The 22974-nt window shown below is 44.1% G+C and overlaps 3 protein-coding genes across 5 annotated transcripts; 1 reads left to right on the forward strand and 2 right to left on the reverse strand.

The window, feature by feature from the left end:
• Window positions 1-221: 221 nt before the first annotated feature.
• Window positions 222-1481, forward strand: LOC104432087 (transcription factor bHLH121-like). Its single transcript, XM_039311989.1, has 3 exons — window positions 222-497; window positions 582-1049; window positions 1127-1481. Exons 2-3 carry the CDS (start codon window positions 669-671, stop codon window positions 1415-1417), a joined length of 672 nt encoding a protein of 223 aa, XP_039167923.1. The 5' UTR covers window positions 222-497; window positions 582-668; the 3' UTR covers window positions 1418-1481.
• A 6648-nt stretch (window positions 1482-8129) lies between these two features.
• On the reverse strand, window positions 8130-9943 carry LOC104447437 (calcium-dependent protein kinase 4-like). Its single transcript, XM_039313847.1, has 6 exons — window positions 9691-9943; window positions 9369-9430; window positions 8596-8711; window positions 8407-8514; window positions 8263-8325; window positions 8130-8159 (listed from the first exon to the last, which is right to left on the reverse strand). Exons 2-6 carry the CDS (start codon window positions 9427-9429, stop codon window positions 8130-8132), a joined length of 378 nt encoding a protein of 125 aa, XP_039169781.1. The 5' UTR covers window position 9430; window positions 9691-9943.
• A 2388-nt stretch (window positions 9944-12331) lies between these two features.
• On the reverse strand, window positions 12332-14536 carry LOC104445509 (protein PGR). Of its 3 annotated transcripts, XR_005550864.1 has the most exons (5): window positions 14189-14536; window positions 13957-14070; window positions 13135-13315; window positions 12859-13001; window positions 12332-12758 (listed from the first exon to the last, which is right to left on the reverse strand). XR_005550864.1 is itself a non-coding variant. In XM_039311990.1 (4 exons), the coding sequence occupies exons 1-4, from the start codon at window positions 14335-14337 to the stop codon at window positions 12700-12702; spliced, it is 441 nt and encodes a 146-aa protein (XP_039167924.1). In that variant the 5' UTR covers window positions 14338-14536; the 3' UTR covers window positions 12332-12699. The 3 variants fall into 3 exon arrangements, 2 of the variants coding, with proteins under 2 accessions (XP_039167924.1, XP_010057716.1); XM_039311990.1 differs by lacking the exon at window positions 13135-13315 and having other exon boundaries at window positions 12883-13001; XM_010059414.3 differs by lacking the exon at window positions 13135-13315.
• Between the last annotated feature and the right edge of the window lie 8438 nt (window positions 14537-22974).

The following is a 22974-nucleotide window of genomic DNA, read 5'->3' on the forward strand; positions in this document are numbered from 1 at the left end:
TTCAAGGCCATGATGAAAATGGTCATGGACTGGAAAATGGCTTCACACCAGTAGTCGAGAGCGGTGCTGAATGCGCTTAGCCAGAAGATGTTCAAAGACAAACCTTCTTCTCTCATAGGCTAAAAGATGTTCCACCCATGGCTTCTTAATCTGATCCAGATGAACCATGGAGAAACAAAATCGAAGTCTCATCAAAAGGGTATTTGGGAAGGAGGCATTACACAAAATCATTGCATTGGTTTGCTACTGCAGGGACATAAATGCTGCGGTTATATTATTTAGCATGCGCCGTTTCTCTGTAATTAGAGCTGCCTTTTGTTCATGCTAGACTTTTGAACAACTGCTTTGCCTTTCCTATATGAACTACAGATCCTGATTGACCTAAGAATGACAAGGCAACCATTCTTACGGACACAATCCAGGTGCTGAAGGATTTAACCACGGAAGTTAACAAATTGAAAGCTGAATGTGCAGCTCTTATTGAAGAATCTCGTGAGGTGATTTTATCTTCATCCGGTATCCTGAGGTTCTAATGTCCATTGTTTGCCTTGATGCTAATAGTAACTTTGCATTACAACCAGCTGATGCAGGAGAAGAATGAGCTCAGAGAAGAGAAATCATCTTTAAAATCTGAAGTTGAAAATCTTAATGTCCAGTAGCAACAAAGGATGAGGGTTGTGTACCCTTGGGCTGCCATGGATCCATCCGTCGTCATGGGTCCAGCCTACTCATATCCAGTTTCAATACCCGTCACTCCAGGTCCAATACCCATGCACTCACAACTTCAGCCTTTCCCTTTCTTTGGAAATCAGAATGCAAGTGCTATTCCCGCTCCGTGTTCTACCTTTATCCCAAATTTAATGCCTGCCAATCCCACATTTAAACAGCAGTCAACCCAATATGCTTCCAGTTCTCACGTGTCAAATAAAAAAGACTCCAAAAGCAGGTCTTCAGATCATCAAAGGGGCAGCATTGCAGAGCAAGACGAAGATTCAAATGACGTGGCAACAGACCTTGAACTTAAGATGCCTGGAACATCATCACGGCAGGTTTTTTTATATTCTGAACCAGAGCTAGATCTACTCTGTAAATTGGCACAATATGCATAACAGTATATATTATGCAGGACTTGACGTCCGGAGAAAAGAAGGGCAAGCAGACCCAGAGGAAGGAGATAAGTATCTTACTGATGGGAGCTCGTCGAGCAAGCTTTCCTCATCTCAGGCTTTTCCAGATAGTTCCTCCAATAGTGTTAGTGACAACCCAAAGTCCAGTAGATGAAGAGTTAAGTCCAGAAAATCTTAATGCCACAATTTTCTTTTCCTGTTACAGGCCTAACTCATTTTCTAGTCCTTTCGTAGTTTGTACCCTAGTTAACCGAGGCTGGTCAGTTGTATATTATGTTGCGTTTGCTTAACTTACAGGGAATTTTTTTAGTTTATACAGATTTCAGAGCATATGCCTGAAACTTGAACAATGAAGGGCACATTCGTTACCTTTTTAAGGGTTTAGCTCCAGCAACCATGACATAATTGATTGGAGCTTAGATTTTGCATCCAAACTATCTTGCGACTTTTGACCTGCCATGAGGCATAAGCCAAGTTGTACTCCTGCATGAGTCATTCGCATCATGTATTTGTGATGCCCTAGTGGTTATTAGATAAAAAAAAAAGTCTCCAGAGATGTTGTCGTCAAGAGGTAACTGTTGTTACTGATCAAAACAGTAAACAAGAAAATAGAAAACCAGAATCTATATTTTTCAGATGAGGAAGAGAAGCGCAGAGAAACAGAACACAAACTTGCATACGTATGTTCTAAAGGAAACTGTCAAGTACAGAACAACTTAAACAAAGCAAAAACTGCTCACGTACGTGCAACACATAACTGCACACAAATGTGCTATTAACTTCCTAGAAAATAGCAAAAATACTAAATAAATAACTAAATTGAACTTGGCTGTTTTTTAATAAAAAAACAGAGTAAAACAAAGCAGAAAACAGAGTAAAAAAAAAAAAAAAAAAACAGCAACTGAGACATTATAAGCCAACAAACTCCTCCTTGGATCAGTTGCTACTGCATACTCCAATTTTCTTTCTTAATACTTCAAATCTTCCAGCTTGAAGTGGTTTTGTGAACATATCTACAAGCTGATCTTCAGATTTGCAATAGACCAATTTAACTTCGCCACTTTGTTGCACCTCACGCAGAAAGAAAAATTTGACTTTAAAATGCTTGGTTTTGCCATGAAAAATTGGATTATGAGATATTGCTAACGCAGCCTGATTATCCACATTAACTTTAATGCAATCACTGGAATTCAACCACAAATCCTTCATTATCTTCTTCAGCCACAAAGCTTGATTTGCAGCTGCAGTAGCTGCTATAAACTCAGCCTCTCTACCGTGGGACCGAGCTACAATCTCTTGCTTTTGGAACACTAGGAGAAACAGGCGAACCAAAACTGAAACAATATCCGGACGTACTCTTCATGTCATCTACCGAACCAGCCCACCACTATCGAAAAAACCTTGCAAATTAAACTTCGACATTTCTTAAACTTCACACCAAAGAACAATGTTCCTTTGAGATATCTTAATACCTTTTTTGCTGCAATCAAATGCAACTGACTAGGACTACTCATAAACCTAGATAAAACACTCACAGCAAATAGAATATCTGGTCTGGTTGCTGTAAGATACATGAGACACCCAATCAAACTTCTATACATAGAAGCATCTACTGCATCTGTTCCATCATTCTTCCGCAGCTTCTCTTTAGCAACCATAGGAGTGCTTACACTTCGACAATCTTCCATCTGAAACTTCTTTAGAATTTCCTTCATGTATTTTTTCGACAGATGAAGATCTCATATGAAGCCTGTTTGACTTCCAAACCCAAAAAATAAGCCATCTTTCCCAAGTCTGACATCTCAAAAACTGCAAATAAATCTTGCTTTACCTTCTCTATCAATTCCATATCATTCCCTGTCACTAATAGATCATCTACATCAAGTGACAGAATTACAACACTGTGATTCACCTTCTTGACATAAAGAGTGAACTCACTTAAGCTTTTCACAAAGCCAAAATCTTGCAAATATCGATCTATCTTCCCATACCAAGCTCTTGGAGCCTGCTTCAGTCCATATAGAGCTTTCTTCAACATGTATACACTCTCTTTTTGCCCTTTGATACTAAAACCTTCAGGTTGTTCAACAAAAATCTCCTCCTCAAGCTCTCCATTCAGAAATGCAGACTTGACATCTAACTGAAATATAGGCCACCCCTTCTCTCGCTGCAATAGCTAACAAGAACCTTATTGTATCAAGTCGTGCAACAGGAGCAAATGTTTCAGAATAGTCTACTCCCCATATTTGTGCATAGCCTTTCACCACCAGTCTAGCTTTGTGTTTATTAACAGAACCACCAGGATTAAGTTTTGTTCTAAACACCCACTTAACCCCAATTACATTCTTATCAGATGGTCTGTCAACAAGCTCCCATGTGTGGTTTTTCTGGATCATTGCAATTTCCTCCTTCATTGCTGCAATCCACCTTTGATCCTCCTTAGCTTCCACAAAGTTAGATGGTTTGAGCATTTCATCAACCTCTACATCTGTTGCAGGTTGTTTTTTGAACTGTGTTTCCGCACTCTTTCCTTCCATCCAATTCCACTCATCTTCCTCTAGAAAAACAACATCTCTGCTTACAGTCACCTTCTCTATCATAGGGTGAAAAATTCTGTAAGCCTTTAATTGGAGACTGTACCCAATGAAGATTCCAAGCTCTGCCTTCTTATCCAGCTTGTCCCTCTTGACCTCGGGAACATGAGTGTAACAGAAACACCCAAAAACTTTCAAATTTTTCACATAAGGTTTAACACCATACCAGACTTCAAAAGGTGTTGACCTCTCTAAGGCCTTTGTGGGCAATCTGTTCAACAGGAACACTGCAGTATTAGCTGCTTCAGCCCAGAACTTCTTAGCCAACATCTTCTCCTGCATCATACATCTAACCATCTCTATAATACTTCTGTTTTTCCTCTCACTGACCCCATTCTGTTGAGGTGAATAGGGAGCAGTGAAATGTTGCACAATTCCTGCTTGCTCATAATTCAACTTAAACTTGTGAGCAGTATACTCAGAACCATTATCAGACCTGAGCATTTTAATTTTCTCCCCACTCTAATTCTCAACTAAGGCTTTAAACTTCACAAACACATCAGCAACTTCAGACTTGGCTCGCAGAAAATAAATCCAACTCATCCTAGTCATATCATCAGTGAAGGTAATGAAATACCTGCTACCATTGAGAGAAGACTCAGACATAGGTCCACATAAATCTGTGTGGACTAATTGCAGCTTCTCATATGCTCTCCAGCCTCCTCCTTTGAAAGGAAATCTGGCTTGCTTGCCAAGAAGACAAGTTTTGCACTGTGGAAATTCCTCCTCTAAACTTGGCAAGTCATCTGCCAAGTTATTTCTCTGCATAAACGACATGCCCTTCCTGTGAACATGCCCAAGTCTTTTATGCCATATCTCTGCATTTTCTTCTTTGCACTTTAAAGCCATTTGTTGCATCTCTTGTGGCTTGAACATGAAACTCTTGTCCTCCATTGGAATTCTTAGCACTTCTTTGCTATCTCGCATTATTAATAAGACATTCCTTCCCTTCGAACTTCACTTTATAGCCCTTCTCAACTAATTGACCAACACTTAACATATTATGGTCAATATTTGGCACAAAGAGAACATCACCGATCGCTTCACCTCCCCGACTTCCTTCAATAGCCACTGTACCCTTCCCTTGCACTTCGATATACTGTCCATTGCCAATTCGACTCTAGACCTCGACCTTGTCTAAAATCCTAAACAGCTTCGAATTGCCAGTCATATGATTGGTACAGCCACTATCCACCAGCCATGCATCATTCCCAACAGAAGATTCAGAAAATGAAGCTACAAACAAGTGTTATTCCTCAATTTCATTCACTGCTACCTGGGATTTTCCTGCTTGATGGTAATTTTTTTATTTGCAGATGGCTTCCATGTGACCCAACTTGTGACATCTTCTGCATCTAGCATCAGGCTTTCTCCAACATCTAAAAAACTGATGATTAGTTCCACCACAGTATTGACAAGGCTTTTTGTTCATCTTCCATTTGCTAGACCCACCAGAATTTCCTCTTTTTGCTACAAACTTGGAGTCACCGGCATTTTCTCTGGACTGAATCCATTTCTTCCCTTTGCCTCTATCATTTGACTTCACTCTAGCTTGCAACGCACCCTCTACAAACTCTTCTCTTCTCATCAGTCTTCTGTGCTCCTGCGCCTGCAGAGCATTTAACAATTCTGCAAGCTTTATATCAGGTAAGTCTCTTGTATTTTCCAGAGACGCTATGGTGGCTTCAAACTTCTCTGGAAGAGACACCAGAATCTTCTGAACAAGCCTTTCATCCTTCAAGTCAGTCCCTAAAACTCTGATTTTTTCAGCTATCCCAACCAACCTATCAGAGTACTCCTTCACTGACTCTAAATCCTTCATCTGCTGTCCCTCAAACTCCCTCAAGAGATTCAGCACCTTCATGCCTCTTATCTTCTCATCTCCCTCGTATTCATCCTTCAAGAAATCCCATATTGCCTTTGCAGAATCACATCTTATGATCCTTGTGAAGATAGTGGGTGAAACAGCAGCCGACAAAGCATGACTTTGCCTTGGCCTTCCTTATGATTCTCTCTTTATGGTACTTTATCTGATTCAAGGTTGGATTGTCTGGAAGTGGAACAACCTCATAATCATCCTCCACAGCCTCCCATAAATCATGACCCTCCAAGAATGCCGTCATCTTAACAGCCCATGGTTGATAATTCTCTCCAGTAAATACTGGAGAAGCCATCGCAGAGAAACCACTCGACCCTGTCTCCATCACCCTTTAACTTATTTACACTTCGATACTTGCTTCACTTCACAGTCCCTCAAGATCATACATGCTCTGATACCGCTGTTGTTACTGATCAAAACAGTAAACAAGAAAATAGAAAACTAGAATCTATATTTTTCAGATGAGGAAGAGAAGCACAGAGAAACAGAACACAAACTTGCATACGTCTGTTCTAAAGGAAACTGTCGAGTACAGAACAACTTAAACAAAGCAAAAACTACTCACGTACGTGCAACACATAACTGCACACAAACGTGCTATTAACTTCCTAGAAAATAGCAAAAACACTAAATAAATAACTAAATTGAACTTGGCTGTTTTTTAATAAAAAAAAAAAAAACAGAGCAAAACAGAACAGAAAACAGCAGAAAACAGAGTAAAAAAAAAAAAAAACAGAAAACAGCAACTGAGACATTATAATCCAACAGTAACGAATCAGATGCTGTCGTCAAGAGGTAATGAATCAGTGTACCGATGGAGATGCGAGCTAGCATATGCTTTTGGGTATTCCCAACATCATTGACCGGAGCAGAAAAAGGCGAATTCTTTATGTTCTGCGCATCACCTCCTACACTCGCTATTCTATTGGCCATGATTCAACGCGATGATGAATGGCTCTTGAAACCAAGAAGTGTCACCCTAAATAATATGATCAATTTATTTTCGTTAATGGCTGCTCAGCATACATCTCTAAATCCTTCACAGAAAAAGCAGGTGCATTGCCCCATCTCTGAGAGACTGAAAAATGTTTACACTTAATTCATTTGCGATGCCAAAAAAATTGGGAAAAGAGAAGGCCTTACAAGTAAAAAAGCATTGCCCATTCTGTAATAGAACAGGCCCCCAAATTCGAGGGCGTTAAATATACACTCGCAGCCTACACATCCCACACTCATTAGAAGACGTACGCCCGTATAGCCCTTCCTCTCACCAAGTAAACGACCACAGCCAGCAATCTCTCCAAACCTTCATCCTCAAGCACTTCTCGGCTAACTTGGGGTGCCATGCAAAATCCTTGATACTAACTTTTGTACAGGGATTTCCACTGGCAATGGAGCGGAGTACGGAGGCGGTCATCAAGGTTGGCTCGGTATATCTTGAGTAACCAAAATACGTAACCTGTCTCGTGCTCCCTCCTCTCTTTTTAACACCCAAAAGCTCCAGAATGGATCTATATCTTCCTCAAATTCCAATAACCAGATGGGCTCGGCAAGTTTTGAGAGCCCATGCTTGCAGTTCTTAACAGTCTTCTGAACTCCGATAAACTTATTTTCCCATCTTTGTCGACGTCGGCTTCCTCTAGCAGAGGACCGAGGGAGCCTTTCAAACCTGTATGCTGAAAAGGGCATGGGAGCATCATGTCAAGGTTACACGTTAACTGCTTAACCATTTCTTTGTACCAAGCAACATAAAAAACCTGCGCCACTACTTTGTGCAGAATATACAACAAGAGGCAATACATTCGGCTAGTATTTTCAGATGAGACAATAACCAAATTATCAAGGTCACAAGCTGAACAATTTCTTTATGTGAAGCTGCAACAGAAAATAGCTATGCTACTATTTTGTGCCCAATATGCAAAAAGACAGACGACTTATCCCAACTTTTGGGCAATTTTGCAAGAAACAAACTTCAAGCTCCCAAGAGACAGGGTCAAAATTCAGTTACAAATTAAAACAAATACATTTAGCCCTGTCTACGTAATTTAATTTTCACTCTAGCCATACCCATAGTGACACAAATGAGAACTAGAGGGCAAATGAATGTGGAAGGGATGAATAAATGAAGATAGTCAAAATTACAAGTCGAAGTTCTTCTGGGGTTATATAACCATCACGATCAATGTCAAATTTTTCAAAAAGCGGCCTGTGACCGCAGCTGCCACTTCTCTGAGTTATGTTCCTCCATTCGATGCACATGAAGAGTAGCTGCAACAAACTCAGTAAAATCCACTTAGCTCATCCATGTTGCTATCGATCTACATGAAGGAAAAATAGAAGAGATTCTTATGCACCATTCAGGACTCACATGTTTGTGCAAAATCTATAAGCTTGGCAGCAGCTCATCTTATGAACGAAAAAATCAGTCCAACATTTCTTGGCTAACAACACAAGCAAGTTTTCAAAATGATGAAACATGAAGCAAGAACTAAATAGAAGCTTCAAGCATCGAATATGAACAAAAGCGAATCACCAAAACATTAAAAGAAGAAAGTGAAACTGACAGAAATGGTATTCCACAAAACCCACCAGAAAAACAAATCTCAATTGCTAATACACAAGGAGAAAACAAGGCCATAACAAAGGTAAAGATAAAAGTTACCGCTTGAAGAATCTCTAAGACACGCGGTTCCTTCATCTTCCCGGGAAGATCCTGAGCAAGGGCCTGCATGCATACAACACTCATGATTATGATGTAATTAAAATATTCATCAGAGTGAATGTGGAATGAGAAAGAAATGGATACCTCTTTCATTTCTTCAAGACTAACAGAACCATTTTTATCTACATCAATTGCAGCAAATTGATCCTTGAGGTCAGCAAGTTCCTCTTCATCAAGTGTGCTTGCTAGTGCCTGCAAGCAATATTTGTTAGACATTGACATGATATAATATCCTTTCCTCCTTGAACAAATCTTACATAACAGTTTTGTTACCCGTAAAGCAAATTGTTTCAGTCGACCGTACTTCACAAATTGTCTCATATTGTTCAAAACTGATATATCAATAGGGATATCTGATGCATTTCCTCCTTCTCTGACCCATGGATATGCTGAAAGTTGCAGCAATGAATAAAGATCAATGTTAAGAGGAAACAGAAAATCCTCAGTTCCAAAGAAAATGAAAACCTCAGTTTTCAACCTCAATACTAGACTTGCGGCCTTTTACATGCCAAATCTCATGCCATCCAAAATTCCAGTTTGATAAGCAATTCAAGTGGGCTTGATCAGAAAGACTCTTAATATGAAATCTCATTTCTTCGCAAAGAATATGGAGAACCAATAAACAATCCACAAGAAAGAATAGTGTCCATCTCTCTCACATATCAACAAGAAATAAGTTGCGAGAATATATGTACACACAACATACATAGGACATTCCAAAGTTTGATTTAACCGGCAGTGACAAAAGTTGGGAAAGGGTAGTGTCACCTCAACAAAAAGATAAAGAAAAGGGACACCAAGAGGAGCAACCATGATTTTCAAAATGCTCCATTTATCCAGTCTTTTCATTTCCACAACCGTATAATGGGCAAGCTATACACACCGTTCACTCAAAAGTTCGCAACCATGCTCTACAGGGACCTGGATAGCTTCAGAGCTACCCAGCTTAAGGTTAGCACTCATCCTCAACAATGCTTTAAATATCATGATCATACAAAACCATGTACATGATCAAGTCTCAGAAAATTGACTCTGTAATTCAGTACCAAGTCCATTAGCCTCAGAAGTCCTCTTAATTCGAAGTCTCTTCACAGAATTCACGAACATCCTGATATAAAAAGTTTAATTACACAATCAGATAGAAAGGATGGCATGCATAGAGAAAAATTTAACTGAGAACACATACATAGATATCAATTTGTCGAGCATTTTCTGTCACTACATTGCCTAGTCGGTGCTCTTCTAATATCATGCACTAACCGCTTTTATCCACACAACCTCAAATATCCCAGAAGAAAAGCCATAGAGTATTAACATGGCACCGAATTCTACCAAGTAGAATCCAAAAAAAGAAAAAAGAAAACGAACCTTGGGACGTACGGGAGTCACCAATGGGATGCCTATCGGTGGGGCTTGGGAAGGCGACGGCGTTGGCGGCGTCCGCGTTCAGGAGCAGGGGGCGCTTCGCAGAGGAAAGATAAAGAGCGAGCAGAGCGACCTTCGCTCGCGAAGAGGGAGGCCAAAACTCGAGCAGGGGTTCGTCGGCGTCGAGGTTGGGCGCTCCGCAAAGGAAAGAGGGAGAGAGTGGAGCGGAGGTCGCGAGAGGGAGGCGAAGGGGCGTCGGCGTCGGCGTTGTTGTCGGCATCGGCGTCAGGCACGTAGGCGAAGGCGGAGGCGGAGGCGTCGGCGTCGGAGTCGGGGGTGACAGACTCCGACGCCAACGGAGGCAACCGGTGGAGAGGCGTCGCGCGGGGGTTTGCTGGAAGAGAGGCGAAGGAGCATCGGCGCGAGTCGGGTCCAGGGGAGGAGGCGGAGGCAACGTCGGCTTCGGAGTCGAGGGCGACGGAGGCAACCAGCGGAGGCGGAGGCAGAGGGCCATCGGTGTCGCGTTTCGCTGGAAGAGAGGCACGACTTCGCGGAGGGGGGAGAGAGAGAGTCGAGCGGAGGTCGCGAGAGGGAGGCGGAGGAGCGTCGGCGGCGTCGGCGTCAACGTCGGCATCAGCGTCGGTGGGGGACGATGGAAGCAACCAGCAGAGGCGGAGGGGAGAGAGACAGAGACGAGAGAGACAAGAGAGACGATCTGCAGAGGAGAGCACGTCAGAGGGCTTATGCTCGAGAGAGGAGAGGGAGAACTTCCCGCGCCGTTGGTTTGAAACGGAGAAGTGGACGACATGGACTGACACTTGTCCAGGTGTCACGCTCTAAATGGTTCAAAGCACCGATTGCGTGGCACTGTTAGGGTACCCAATATTTTCTCGATTGTCGGCAAGAGCAATTCTACTTTTGTTGAAAACAAAACGACTTGTCGTCCCACGTGTTTGGTCATATGAACTTGCACTAGGGCGACGGCAGATGTCACCATCTTGCATAAATTTCCAGGCCAAGACAAGCCCTCATGATGCATCCAACCGAGACGATGGGATAAAAACCACATTAGTCACTAAATTATCTCATCATAGTCAATTATGTCCCAAATTTTCCAATTTCGTCATCACAGAGACCTTTACACAAAATTTTAAAGTCATCTTTCAGATCAATTGCAGTTAAAAATTACTATTTGCATCTAATCATCCTCGATAGTCCTATGTGTTGCACCTAGCATAAACAATTTTATTCGAAACAACATCTAGTGTGGACCATCACATCAATGATTTTCCAATGGCAATTGATTGGAAGAACTTTCGTTGGAATTTCAACAAATTAGAGACTACACTTGCAACATCTAAAAGTTTAAGATTAAATTAACATCTATATATTAGATTTAAAACTGAATTGTTAAGTTTTCCTTTGTCTACCCACAACAGTTGAGTGTGTGCATAAAATGGAAGAAAGACCGTTATGTGTGAGCTTTCAATTTATTTAATGAGATAATAAAATGGGTGGTCTCTGAACTTTTTTTAATATTCAATATGGTCACACTAGCTAACGGTGTTACATTTTAACGAAAGGGGTACGTCGAGTGAATTTTTGAAAGTTGAAAGAGTAAGTTTTTTTTTTTTTTTTTTCAGTCCTACTCTATTCCTACTCTACACTCACTCTCAGACTTTTGCCCTGCCTCTTGTAGGGCGTGGGAGTCGAAACCCACTCCTGAAACTTACGCGTCCCGACCCTATCCCTCCCTGAGAAGGTGGGGATTTGAACCCCTCACCTCCCCCTTCCATGTTGGAAGGGTGGCCACCGGGGCGAATCTCAGTGGTTAGTTGAAAGAGTAAGTTGAACAACGGGTAACGCAACAACTCCAGAAAAAGGGGAGGGGGGCAATGCAACAATAACGGGCAAGAAAAGACAAATTTATTAGTAATAATGGAGAAGGAACCCAATCGGCTGTCATCGGCGGAATTACAGCTGCCAATCTTCATTAAAAGTCTCATTATAATTGCCCAAACAAAAATGTATAACATGGTTTTGTTCCGCCGATGACGGTCATTTGCTTCTTTCTTTTTTGATAGGTCAAAAGTTTTTGATGATTCATACAGCAAGAGTTTCCCTCGTTAAGTTGGCAACTAATAGAACTTCCAGTTGGTTTAGTATACAGTAAATGTAATAAATTAATTAAGGAGAGATTTCAAGTTAGGAAATATAAAGAGCAATATCATAATCTTGAAAATTCAGTCATGAAAGAGCAACATCCTGGGTATTAGGGGTGTAAACGGGTCAGGTCGGGTCGGGTCTTGATGTTACCCGACCCGACCCGAAACATACGGGTCACATACTGTGACCCGACCCGACCCGACCCGAAACACATTAAACTCGCATATGAAATTCGGGCCGGGCCGGGTCGGGTCGGGTTTTCGGGTTTTTTTTTTTTTTTTTTCGGGTGAGAGTCAAACGGGGCATTCATCTTCATTGTTGTTCGTGACTTCTCGCAACTGTTATAGGTTATAACGAAACATTCCAAGCCTCGGCTTGGCTCTTTATTTTTTAACATTGGATTGATTTTTGTCTCTTTTTTCTTTTGGCTGGCCTCGAATGAATGTATCTTCTACAAATGAGCACAAGCATATGCATGTGGGGAAAAGAAAGAAGTTAAAATGGGGTCGGAGAGAAGTAAATGTTTAAGAAATACATTCATACAATTGGAAAAGAAGATGCTAGAGAATCGGAAATAAGAAAAGCTGCACTTCTTGCCAATGCCCACGAATTCATAAGGTATGGTGAGCTCGGTAAATATGCTGAAAAGGGTTTTACTTTCTAGAGTAAAATATGCAATCTTCTCCTTTCTTCATAATCTACTTATCATAATCAAAGGTTGATTCTGCAGACACAGAGCTCTTGGAGGATCCAGTTGAAAAATACAGCTTATTGCCTGTCCTTTGAGGTTTCTTCTGATTATGTAACACTGAACTCTCCGTCTTGGAATCTTCATCATCGTCTTCTTCAACCATCCCGCTTCCTGATATTCTTATTTCTTGATGGCTTCCTGAAAAAGCTACACACTGACAATAAAAAAACACTGAATCAGTATACTAACATTCTTATAAGCAAACTTAGAAGCTGCTGGAATGATAGGAGTTTGTATGGTACATCAGGAATTACCCTGTTCAGATGTTTGCTTTTCACCTGTCTCCTCCAAATTTCCTGGTTCAGCCTGCTTAGCCTCACCAGAATCCGCCATAATGAAGCCTAGCCTACCACTAAAAAACAGGATCGCCGCTCGTGTGTTCCAAAAAGCAAAGACACTGCACATGCAATTTTATCATAAGTAATCAATGCAAACCCAGAATTGCCAATGATTCAAAGACCACACAAAGACTATCTTTGTTTCCAATATCAACTGATAAGTACACAAGAGTGAACATGTCTAAGTAAAACCTTGCTAAACAGCTAAATCTATCTCCGTTTAATGCTTCAATAGTGACCAATTACGCCACCAATGAGTGAAGTAATCAGAGCTGATTTTCCAGAGTCCAAACACTCATCCTTTCATCCAGTTAATGTGCAGATAACCACAACGAGAACCGTAGCGACAGCGCTATTTGATAGGACCTGTATCCTGATAAGAAAAGTCAAGCAACCATCACAGCGTTGATAAATCTAAGCACATGATCCGCACTAGCTACATTCTCTACACAGGTCAATTAGGCATCAGACATATAACCAGTGCCCAAATAAGATCATCAGTTACGCTTGCAAGCGCATGAAAGATGGGGAAGATATGCCGAGCACGACTTAGCAACACAATAAAGAAGGATTCATTTTGGACAGACTGGTCGAGGTTGTCAGGTTCGAAAGAAGTCTGTAAAAACTTTTAAGTTTGTTTATGCAAAATTTAATCGCTGAATTCAGACTTCCGAGGTAACCAAAGAAACAATTCCAGAATAACAAAACCACGCTTTAAGTATCTGAAACACCAATAAAATTCCTATACACTTACGTCCCATTTTTTTCTATGTTTGCAAGAAGGCATTGCATTCATGGAAAAGTGCTAAAATGGAAACACGAATCAGCTCAAACCAAGCCGTACCAATAATCCCACCTACAATTCGCAACCAACGCCCGCACAAAAATTGAACTTTTCGATTGCTTCCAAGCAAACGAACTCGAATAATCATGTCAATCCAATTTCCCACCATGCACAGAATCAGAGAGAGAGAGAGAGAGAGAGAGAGAGAGAGAGAGAGAGCAAAGACTTACCAATTTCTCTGTCCACCCTCCTTAAAATCAGCGTCAACCTCGCGCTTCTTCTCCTCCCCGACTTTGGTCAACTTCGATGAACTGAAGAAGAAAACGAGCAGCATGGCTCCGTACCTACCCAAGATTCGACACCCACCAATGAAACCCATCGAAGCTTCGTTGACAAAAACAAATCAAAGGGATCCCGTTCGTGAAAACCGAGAAAGCAGCAGCAGCAGCAGCCGGAACTCACCTGTACCCAGCTGCGATGTGGACGGCCATGACGAGGAACCCGGCGAGCGCCCTGGAGAGGTCAAGCGATTTCCGCCGGTAGGCTCTGGCCGCCACGAAAGCCGCGACGAGCGCCGCCACCGCCGGCTGGACCAGGTGGGTTCCTTCCATCCGTCATGGCGAGGCGTCGGATTCCTCGGATTCCGGCGGGGGGCTTGGAGAAGTTGGTGGGGAAGTGTTAGGCGTTGTTGGGTGCCCGCACGCCGGCGACGGCGAGGCGGAGGCGCGTCGATCGGAGGGCGGCAGCAAACTCCACAAGAAGGCGCACTCGTCGGAGAAGAAGGCGGAGCCGACGAGGTATGTGCTTCAGTTCACGTTCAACTGTTTGTGTTTAGGGCTAGAGTGTTTGTGTTTTTGGTGTGTTTGGACTTTGGAATAACTTGTTTCGGGTCGAACAATGTTCGAACCTTGACCCTACCCGAAACACATTTTTTTGCTTGTTTTATATTTGTTACCGAACCACGAACACGAAACATGTATTATACATGTTTCGTGTTCGGGTCGTGTTCGGGTCGGGTCGGGTCGGGTTTTTTTGACACCCCTACTGGGTATAATATATACGGTCAAGTGCAGCCTGCAATGAATAAAATATACATTCACATGGTTGAATGGAAGAAGGAAAGAAATAAAGGGATAATATTGATTGTTTTATATGAAGGAAAATCTGAGCGAGGGAAGGTCATACATTTTTACAGTAAAAGAGACGTCCACATTGGAATGAGGGGAGCACTCGTTGGTAGAAGGGAAGTCAAAATTGGGAGCACTTCTCCGTGGGTTTTGACTTGTGTGACCAGAGACGCCCACGAAATGAACATATAAAAGAAGAGAAGACTTTTCTTTTCTTTTTTAAGCCTTCCCACGAGATCGAGTGCTATTGTCCACCGTTCTTCGTCGCTGCCTGGGTCCCTTCGATGCAATAATCCGCTGTGTTGAACTACTGCTGGTACCGAGCCACCGTGAGTGCCACAACCCTTTCCCGCTCATCTGTAATTGCACGCCAATTTTTTATTCCATCTATAAGGTTTTAGATAGAATAATTAATCACGTGGAAATAAAATTGACATCATGATCTTTAAAGCTTAACATCAATTTATCGATTTTATTAGCAAAATAATCAAGTTTGATTTGAATATTGTTTGCTAATTGGAACAATGGATTATGTCTTTGATGACCATGAATGATTTGATGCTTATCTTCTAATTGCTTTATTTATCCCAAAAAACAAAAAGATTACATTTGCATATCATGTAGATTACAATTAATTTCACGGATAGAATTGCATGATAGAATAGTTAGATACCTTTCTAATTATATTAGAATGCATGTTTAGATGATATATAGGTTAGTTAGTATCTTGGAATTAAATTGCATGTTGAGATAAATTTCTAAGTTAAGATATGATTCAGATTTGTCTATTTCCTAACTTAAAATGGATAATATCTCACTTTAGTTAGATTTTTATTTTTAGCAATTTTTAATTTCGAATTTTAATAAAAATACAAAAATATCATGTGCATGTCATATAGAATTAGGTTCACAAGAACGCGTGTCATTTAGTGATTGTTGCTAGGTCCATTTAATTAGAAATTATCCGTCATTAGAATTAAGTCATTTGGTTAAATTGCATTGCACATAAATTAGATTTTGTTAAACAAGAGAAAATCCTTTAAAAAAAGATTGAGTGACTGCGTGTTAATTAAGAATCATATTTAAGGCTTTTGATGTGAATTTTGAGCTAACATTGCAGGTGCTCTCGTTATTACGAGGTAAGCCTTGTAATTTATTCACTACTTTACTTTATCCGGGTGTTAAATTTTTGGTTTGCGCACCCGCATTATAACAATTAAAATCAATCCAAGCTGTCACGCCCCGATCCTTAGGCACGCGCACATCTCTTACCTTTGGTCGATTTTCTTTTGCGATATCCAAGGACTACATATCGCCGACCCTTTCCTTTTTAATAGCACATGTGAAAGTAGTTATAAAAATCTCCAGACAATAAAGCAATGGGATATATAAGTAGGACTAGAAAATTGAACCTGAAAACCAACACCCTTATGTACATCTATAATGACTCAGTCATACATGTACATATACAAACCATGCTAAAAAGGTTGGTTTCTACTCAATAGATTCTATAGCAACAGTCATCAGGATCCTACTCTGGATCATCCTCGGCGTTCTCCTTCAAATACTCATCTTCGAGTTCTTTCTCCTCAGCTTCTTCATCAGGGTCCTGAAATGATTTCTCCAAACCGAGATGAGACTATGTCTCAGCAAGTTCTACCCCCTAAGACCCGATTAGTAAGCTAATACACCTTAGGGCTACCTAAGCACAACATGAGTCAGAGGACTTACCTTGGTCTCAAATTCCACCTACATGTTAGCACATATCAAATAGGCACCCAAGCAATCACATCACAGATCGAAGCATCGATCAAATCGACCTAGTCGATTACACACCAACAAGACCACTCACGGTCATTTCCACTCAATCAATCAATTCACAACAATCGAATCAAAGCAAAGGTCAATCGACTTAGTCGATTACATAATCACAAGACCACTTCCGGTCATTTCAACTATTGCAACTCAATTCACAAATATGAATCACGGTCCTTAGGACATAACTTGCTATAGGTGGTAATCACGCTCCACCAAGCAACTTTCAAATATTCAATGACTTTATAATCCCACACGACCACTTTCAAGATTCAATGGCTTTACGGTCCCACTCGACCCTTTCAAGATTAAATGGCTTTACGGTCCCACTCGACCACTTTCAAGATTCAATGGCTTTACGGTCCCACTCGACCCTTTGAAGATTCAATGGCTTTACAGTCCCACTCGACCACTTTTAAGATTCAATGGCTTTACGGTCCCACTCGACCCTTTCAAGATAACCTCCAACAATACATTTAGTCACAGAGTCTCATTAATGCTCTCGGATGCTGCTTTCGCCAAGGTGACATATATAATGGACAACACTATAAGGCAAACCCTACGTTCTTTAGAGGCGCACCTTTCTACCAACTAGTGATATCCTTTAATCACCAAACCACGTATGTCTACATCTCGGGAACATAGGTCGAGGGTCATCACGTGTCACGCCCGTGCCATGGAAACCTCTTGGACATGCTAAATTTCGGGCCGTGACATTCTCCCCACCTAATCGGGCGACGCCCTCGTCGCGTCTTCGGCATGGAAATCTTCTATCTCTTTCTTGAACGCCAAAGACTCTCCTCGGGCTCCCAACTCGCGCCGCTCTCCGGAAGACCCTTCCATCGGATCATATATTCGCGCTTGGGCGCACAATACCGTTTCCGTATGACTCGGTCCGCCAAGATGCTCTCAACTTCCCGATCATACGAGGTCTTTGCCCCGAGCGGCGCTCGATGAGACTCTCCTCGATCCGGGTCTTCCTCATCAATTTGGAAGGGTTTGAGCATACTTACGTGGAACACCGGATGTACTTTTAGCTTTGGCGGTAGCTCCAGCTTGTATGCGACTCTTCCAACCCGTTGTAGCACTCGAAATGGCCCTTCGTAGCGACGGATCAACCCCTTGTGCACGTCCTTGTATCGAAGAACCACGTGCGCTTGGCCAGCACTTGGTCTCCAACTTGGAACTCCACATGCCGTCGCTTCTTGTCCGCCCATTTCTTCATGCGTTTGGAGGCTTTGTGTAGACACGCCTAGGCCAAGTCCGCCTCTTCTTGCATATTCTTGGCGAACTTGTACGCGGGCGGGCTACTCCCCCGGTAACCCGAAGCAATGGTGCTCGGGGTGTTCGGTTGCTGCCCAGTTGCAACCTCGAACGGACTCGGCCGGTCGACTCGCTCCGCCGCAAGTTGTAGGAAAAGCTGGGCTACGTCGATCAACTTCGCCCAATCCACTTGCGTCGTGCTCACGTAGTGTCGGAGGTAGATCTCCAAGAGTGCATTGACCCGCTCCGTCTGACCGTCGGTTTGGGGATGCAAGCTCGTTGACATGTTCAACTCCGACCCCAGCAATCTGAATACTTCGGACCAGAAACGTCCCGTGAAGCGGGGATCCCGATCGCTCACGATCGTTTGTGGCACCCCCCAATACTTCACCACATGCTTCATGAACAGCTTGGCCGCTTCTTCGGCCGGGCAATCCTTTGTCGCAGGCACAAAGGTTGCATACTTGGAAAACCGGTCAACCACCACCATTAAAGTCCGACACCCTTCGGACTTGGGTAGGTTGACGATGAAGTCCATGGAAATGCTTTCCCATGGACGAGATGGGACAGGAAGTGGTTGCAACAAACCTGGCGACGATCGTTGCTCCAGCTTGTCTTGCTGGCAAACCAGGCAAGTCTTCACATATGCCTCCACGTCGTCGCGCATTTGTGGCCAATAGTACCGATCTTCGACGAGGGCCAACGTGCGGTGGATCCCTGGATGACCCGCCCACTTCGAGTCGTGGCACTCGCGCAAGATCTCCTTTCTCAGCTTTCCATAGAAGGGCACGTACAACCGCCTTCCCTTGGTGTAGAGGAGCTCGTCCTCGCACCAAAACTGTCGGGTTTTGCCCTCCTTGGCATACCCGATGAGGGCTTGGGCTCTTGGATCATGCGCTAATCCCTCCTTGATGCGGCCGACCCATGGACAGCTCGGTCGACTCATCGTGTGGCTCATCAGCTCCGTCTTCCGACTCAACGCGTCTGCCACGGAGTTGGCCTTCCCCGGCTTGTACTCCGGTGCGTAGTCGAATTACGCGAAAATCCTGCCACCGAGCTTGCTTCGGACTCAACTTCTTTGGGTGGAAGTAACTCGTGGCCACGTTGTCCGTCTTCACGACGAACTTCGATCCCGGGATGTAATGTCTCCACGTCCGAAGGCGATGCACCACCGCGGTCATCTCCTTCTCTTGGACGGTGTACCGACGCTCCGTGTCATTCAGCTTTCAGGACTCGAACGCCACCGGATGTCCATCCTGCATAAGAACACCACCGATCGCATAATCTGATGCATCGGTCTCTACCTCGTAAGGTTTGGTGTGGTCGGGCAACGCCAACACCGGCTCCTCGGTCATGGCGGTCTTCAATCGGTCGAAGGCTCTTTGGCATCGATCCGTCCACTCCCACGCCCTCTCTTTCTTCAGTAGGTCCGTGAGTGGCACGGTGATGCTCGAGTAGCTCCGCACGAACCGTCGGTAGTAATTGGTGAGGCCTAAGAACGACCTCAACGCAGGTACCTTCGTCGGCGGCTCCCATTCGACGATCGATTGAATCTTCGCCTTGTCCATCCGCACACGTCCACCCCCGACGATGTGCCCCAAGAACGGAACTTCTTCTTGGGCGAAGGCACACTTCTCGCGCTTGACGAACAACTCGTTCTCGCGCAAGGTTTGGAAGACCTGCCTTATGTGCTCGACATGTTCTTCCAACGTCCGGCTATATATCACGATATCATCTAGGTAAACCACTACAAACCTATCTAGGAAAGGGTGGAGTACCTTGTTCATCATCGTGCAGAAGGTGGCCGGAGCGTTGGTCAAGCCGAACGGCATAACCAGGAATTCATAAGATCCGTACCGTGTCACGCAGGCTGTCTTCGGCTCATCCCCCTCGGCGATCCGAACTTGGTAGTAACCCGATCGGAGATCCAGCAGTGAACCATTTAGCGCCCCAAGTTGATCAAAGAGATCCGCAATGAGCGGGATCGGATACTTGTTCTTCACGGTCAGCTTGTTCAGCGCCCGGTAGTCGATGCACATCCGGAGTGACCCATCGTGCTTCTTTTGGAATAGGACCGGCGCACCAAACGGGGCCTTTGACGGCCGTATGTAGTTCGCATCGAGCAGCTCCTTGAGTTGCCTCCTCAACTCTTCTAACTCGGGTGGCGCCATACGGTAAGGCGCCATGGCCGGCGGTCGAGCGTCAGGCACTAGCTCAATCCGGTGATCCACCTCTCTCTTGGGTGGCAGCTTCTTCGGCAGCTCCGAAGGCATGACATCCTTGAACGTGTTGAGGACTCCGGTTGCTTCCGTCGGGACTTCCTTCCCTTCACCCTTGTCGTCCTCAATCTTCAAGGCCGCTAGGAAGGTCACCTCTCCCTTCCTTGCTCCCTTTGTGAGTCGTATGGCCGAGATCATCTTTCGATCACGCTCCGACTCACGATGAACCGGAATCACGCATTGGCTACCCTTGTCCAACACGCATATACATTCCGCAAAGGGAACTACAACAGCATGGATCCTATCTAGGAATTTAATTCCAATGACAATATCGTAGTCGTCAAGTGGAATTACCTCTAGAGTCTCCTTGCCTCTCCATGAGCCGAGTTGTAGTTCCACGTCCCGTGCAACCCCGATCGCAGGGACTTCCTTCAAGTTTACGGTCTTGAGCCAGCTGGCTCCCTTCTCAACCCGTAGGTTAAGCTTCTTCGCGGCTTCTTCCGAGATGAAGATGTCAGATGCTCCCGTGTCCACGAGCGCACTTATCGTGGTCACTCAGATCTTCACGTCCGCGAACATCAAGCCCTTAGGCTCCTTTGCCTTCTTGGCCTTGATCGTGCTAAGGAGTCGCAGCGATCCCAACCGTGCTTCCTCCCTAGGCTCGTCTTCTTTGCAAAGAGCGGCCAACTTGGCTTTGTTCGGGCAATCCCGTGCCATGTGTGGGCCGTCGCAGAAGAAGCAGCTATAGGAACGTACCTTCCTTTGCCCACCTCCATTTTGTCCAGCATTGGCCCGGTGAGGATGAGGACCATTCGGCGGTCTAGCTCCGGTCGGGCGATTGTTGAATCTACCCCGATCTCCCCCACCATTGCCTTTGTCCCTTGGACGGGTGTCCGGTCGGGATGTGGAAGGCGACGCCTTGTACTCCACGAGCGACTCGACTACGGTCATGGCCGTAGTGAGATCTCCCACGTTGTACCGCTTCAATTCTTGCTTCGTCCATGGTTTGAGACCACCCATGAACTGGTGAAACGCTTCGACTTCGTTCATCGAGGGGATTTGGAGTAGTAACTCCGAGAACCGCTTGATGTAGTCGCGCACACCACCTTTTTGCTCGAGACGCTTCAGCTCGTCACGAGCTTCCTCCTCCGCATAAGCAGGAAAGTAGTTCCGTCGAAACTCTTCGACGAAGCCTACCAGTCGCGATAGGATTCCCGCACCTATCATCCGACCAACGACGCCACCACAATAAAGCACTATCCGCTAAGTACATGGATGCAGTGTTTACCCGTGTTTGGTCGTCGTTGATTCCCATGGCCTGGAAGTACCGCTCCATGTACCATAGAAAGTTGTCCACATCCTTGGCGACCCGCGAGCCCCGAAATTCCTTTGGCTTCGGCGTGTCCACCCGTGGACCTTGCACCGTGATGACACCGTTCACGCGTGCAGCTTGTGCCGGCGAGCTTGCCCGTAAGCTCGGCAATCTCCGCGCGCATGGCCGCCATTGCGCCTCCAAGGGTTCGTACCTTTGTGTGAGTTCTTCTGTAGGGTCCCCGGCAACTCGTGGCGGAGTTCTCCCATGCCGGTCTTGAGCTCTTGCACTTCCGCAAACAGCTCCTCCCTCCCGCGTCAACTCCGTCCACGATCAGGTCGGGTCATCGACCGATCCTTGGACATCGGAGACGAACAGCTCTAGCTTCGCCATCCGTTGTGCAAGATCCCCCATAGGCTCTTTTGAACCACCTCGGGCTTTCTTCCCTCGGCCACCGCCCTTCTCGGCGTTCCGCCCACGATCAGCGCCGTCTTCACCCAGGACCAACGCCTCATCGGATCGTGGATCGCCATTGCACTTGCGCTTGGATCGCAAATCTGCTGCGATACCACTTGTCACGGGCCGATCGATCAACTCTCGATCAACTCTCGATTCACCCGTGCGGCCTTAAGGTTTTACCCCTAAGCGGCCTTTCTCACACTCGACTCACAACGAACTTCTAGAGAGATAAACACTTGATGAGAGAGAAGCTCTGGATTTTCATATATGTTGTGAATGAATTACAATGAGGGAGGACACCCCCTTTATATACAAGTATAAGGCAAACCCTATCCGTAGATCTCCCTTAGATCTAACGGTAGAGATCATTACATCATTCCTAATTGGTTTCAGCCACCAGAATTTCCCCATCACCCGCCCCTCTCCTTTCATAGTTCCCTGCCATGGAAACCTCTTGGACATGCGATCATTACAACACCATCGATGCTAAATAATAACACTCGGCCTTCAACCAATCCATCATTCGATTTTATTCAATTTGGGATAAATCCCTAAAATTGCACAATCAAATTAATTTCACGCAATGTAGAGCTCAAATAAATAAATGAACCACACCACAACAATCAGCACGAAATTTCAGTCACCGACCATCCCGGTTGAATTTTCGGAAAATAATTAATTAATTAATTAATTTCGAAAATTAAATAAATAAATACAATAAATTCAATTTAGCACAATATAAATCTCAATTAAATAAACGGTCTGCACCACGATCATCAGCATAAAATCCCGGTCACTAGCCATCCTAGTTGAATTTCCGAGAAATAAATAAATAAATAAATAATTAATTAATTTCGAAATTAATATTTAATTCCTAAAAATTCCACCTAGGCCCGATTTTCTTAATTAACACCTGATAAGGGACGGAAAAATCCCAAGAAGCATCCAATAAATACTATAGGCAATTCTCTATCTAATTACACTAACCAAACAACTAACATGCAATGTAATTAACTAATAATCACTAATCAATTCTAATCTAACCACCTAATT

This window comes from Eucalyptus grandis, chromosome 5 (genome assembly GCF_016545825.1).
Source record: "Eucalyptus grandis isolate ANBG69807.140 chromosome 5, ASM1654582v1, whole genome shotgun sequence".
Taxonomy (NCBI): Eukaryota; Viridiplantae; Streptophyta; class Magnoliopsida; order Myrtales; family Myrtaceae; genus Eucalyptus; species Eucalyptus grandis.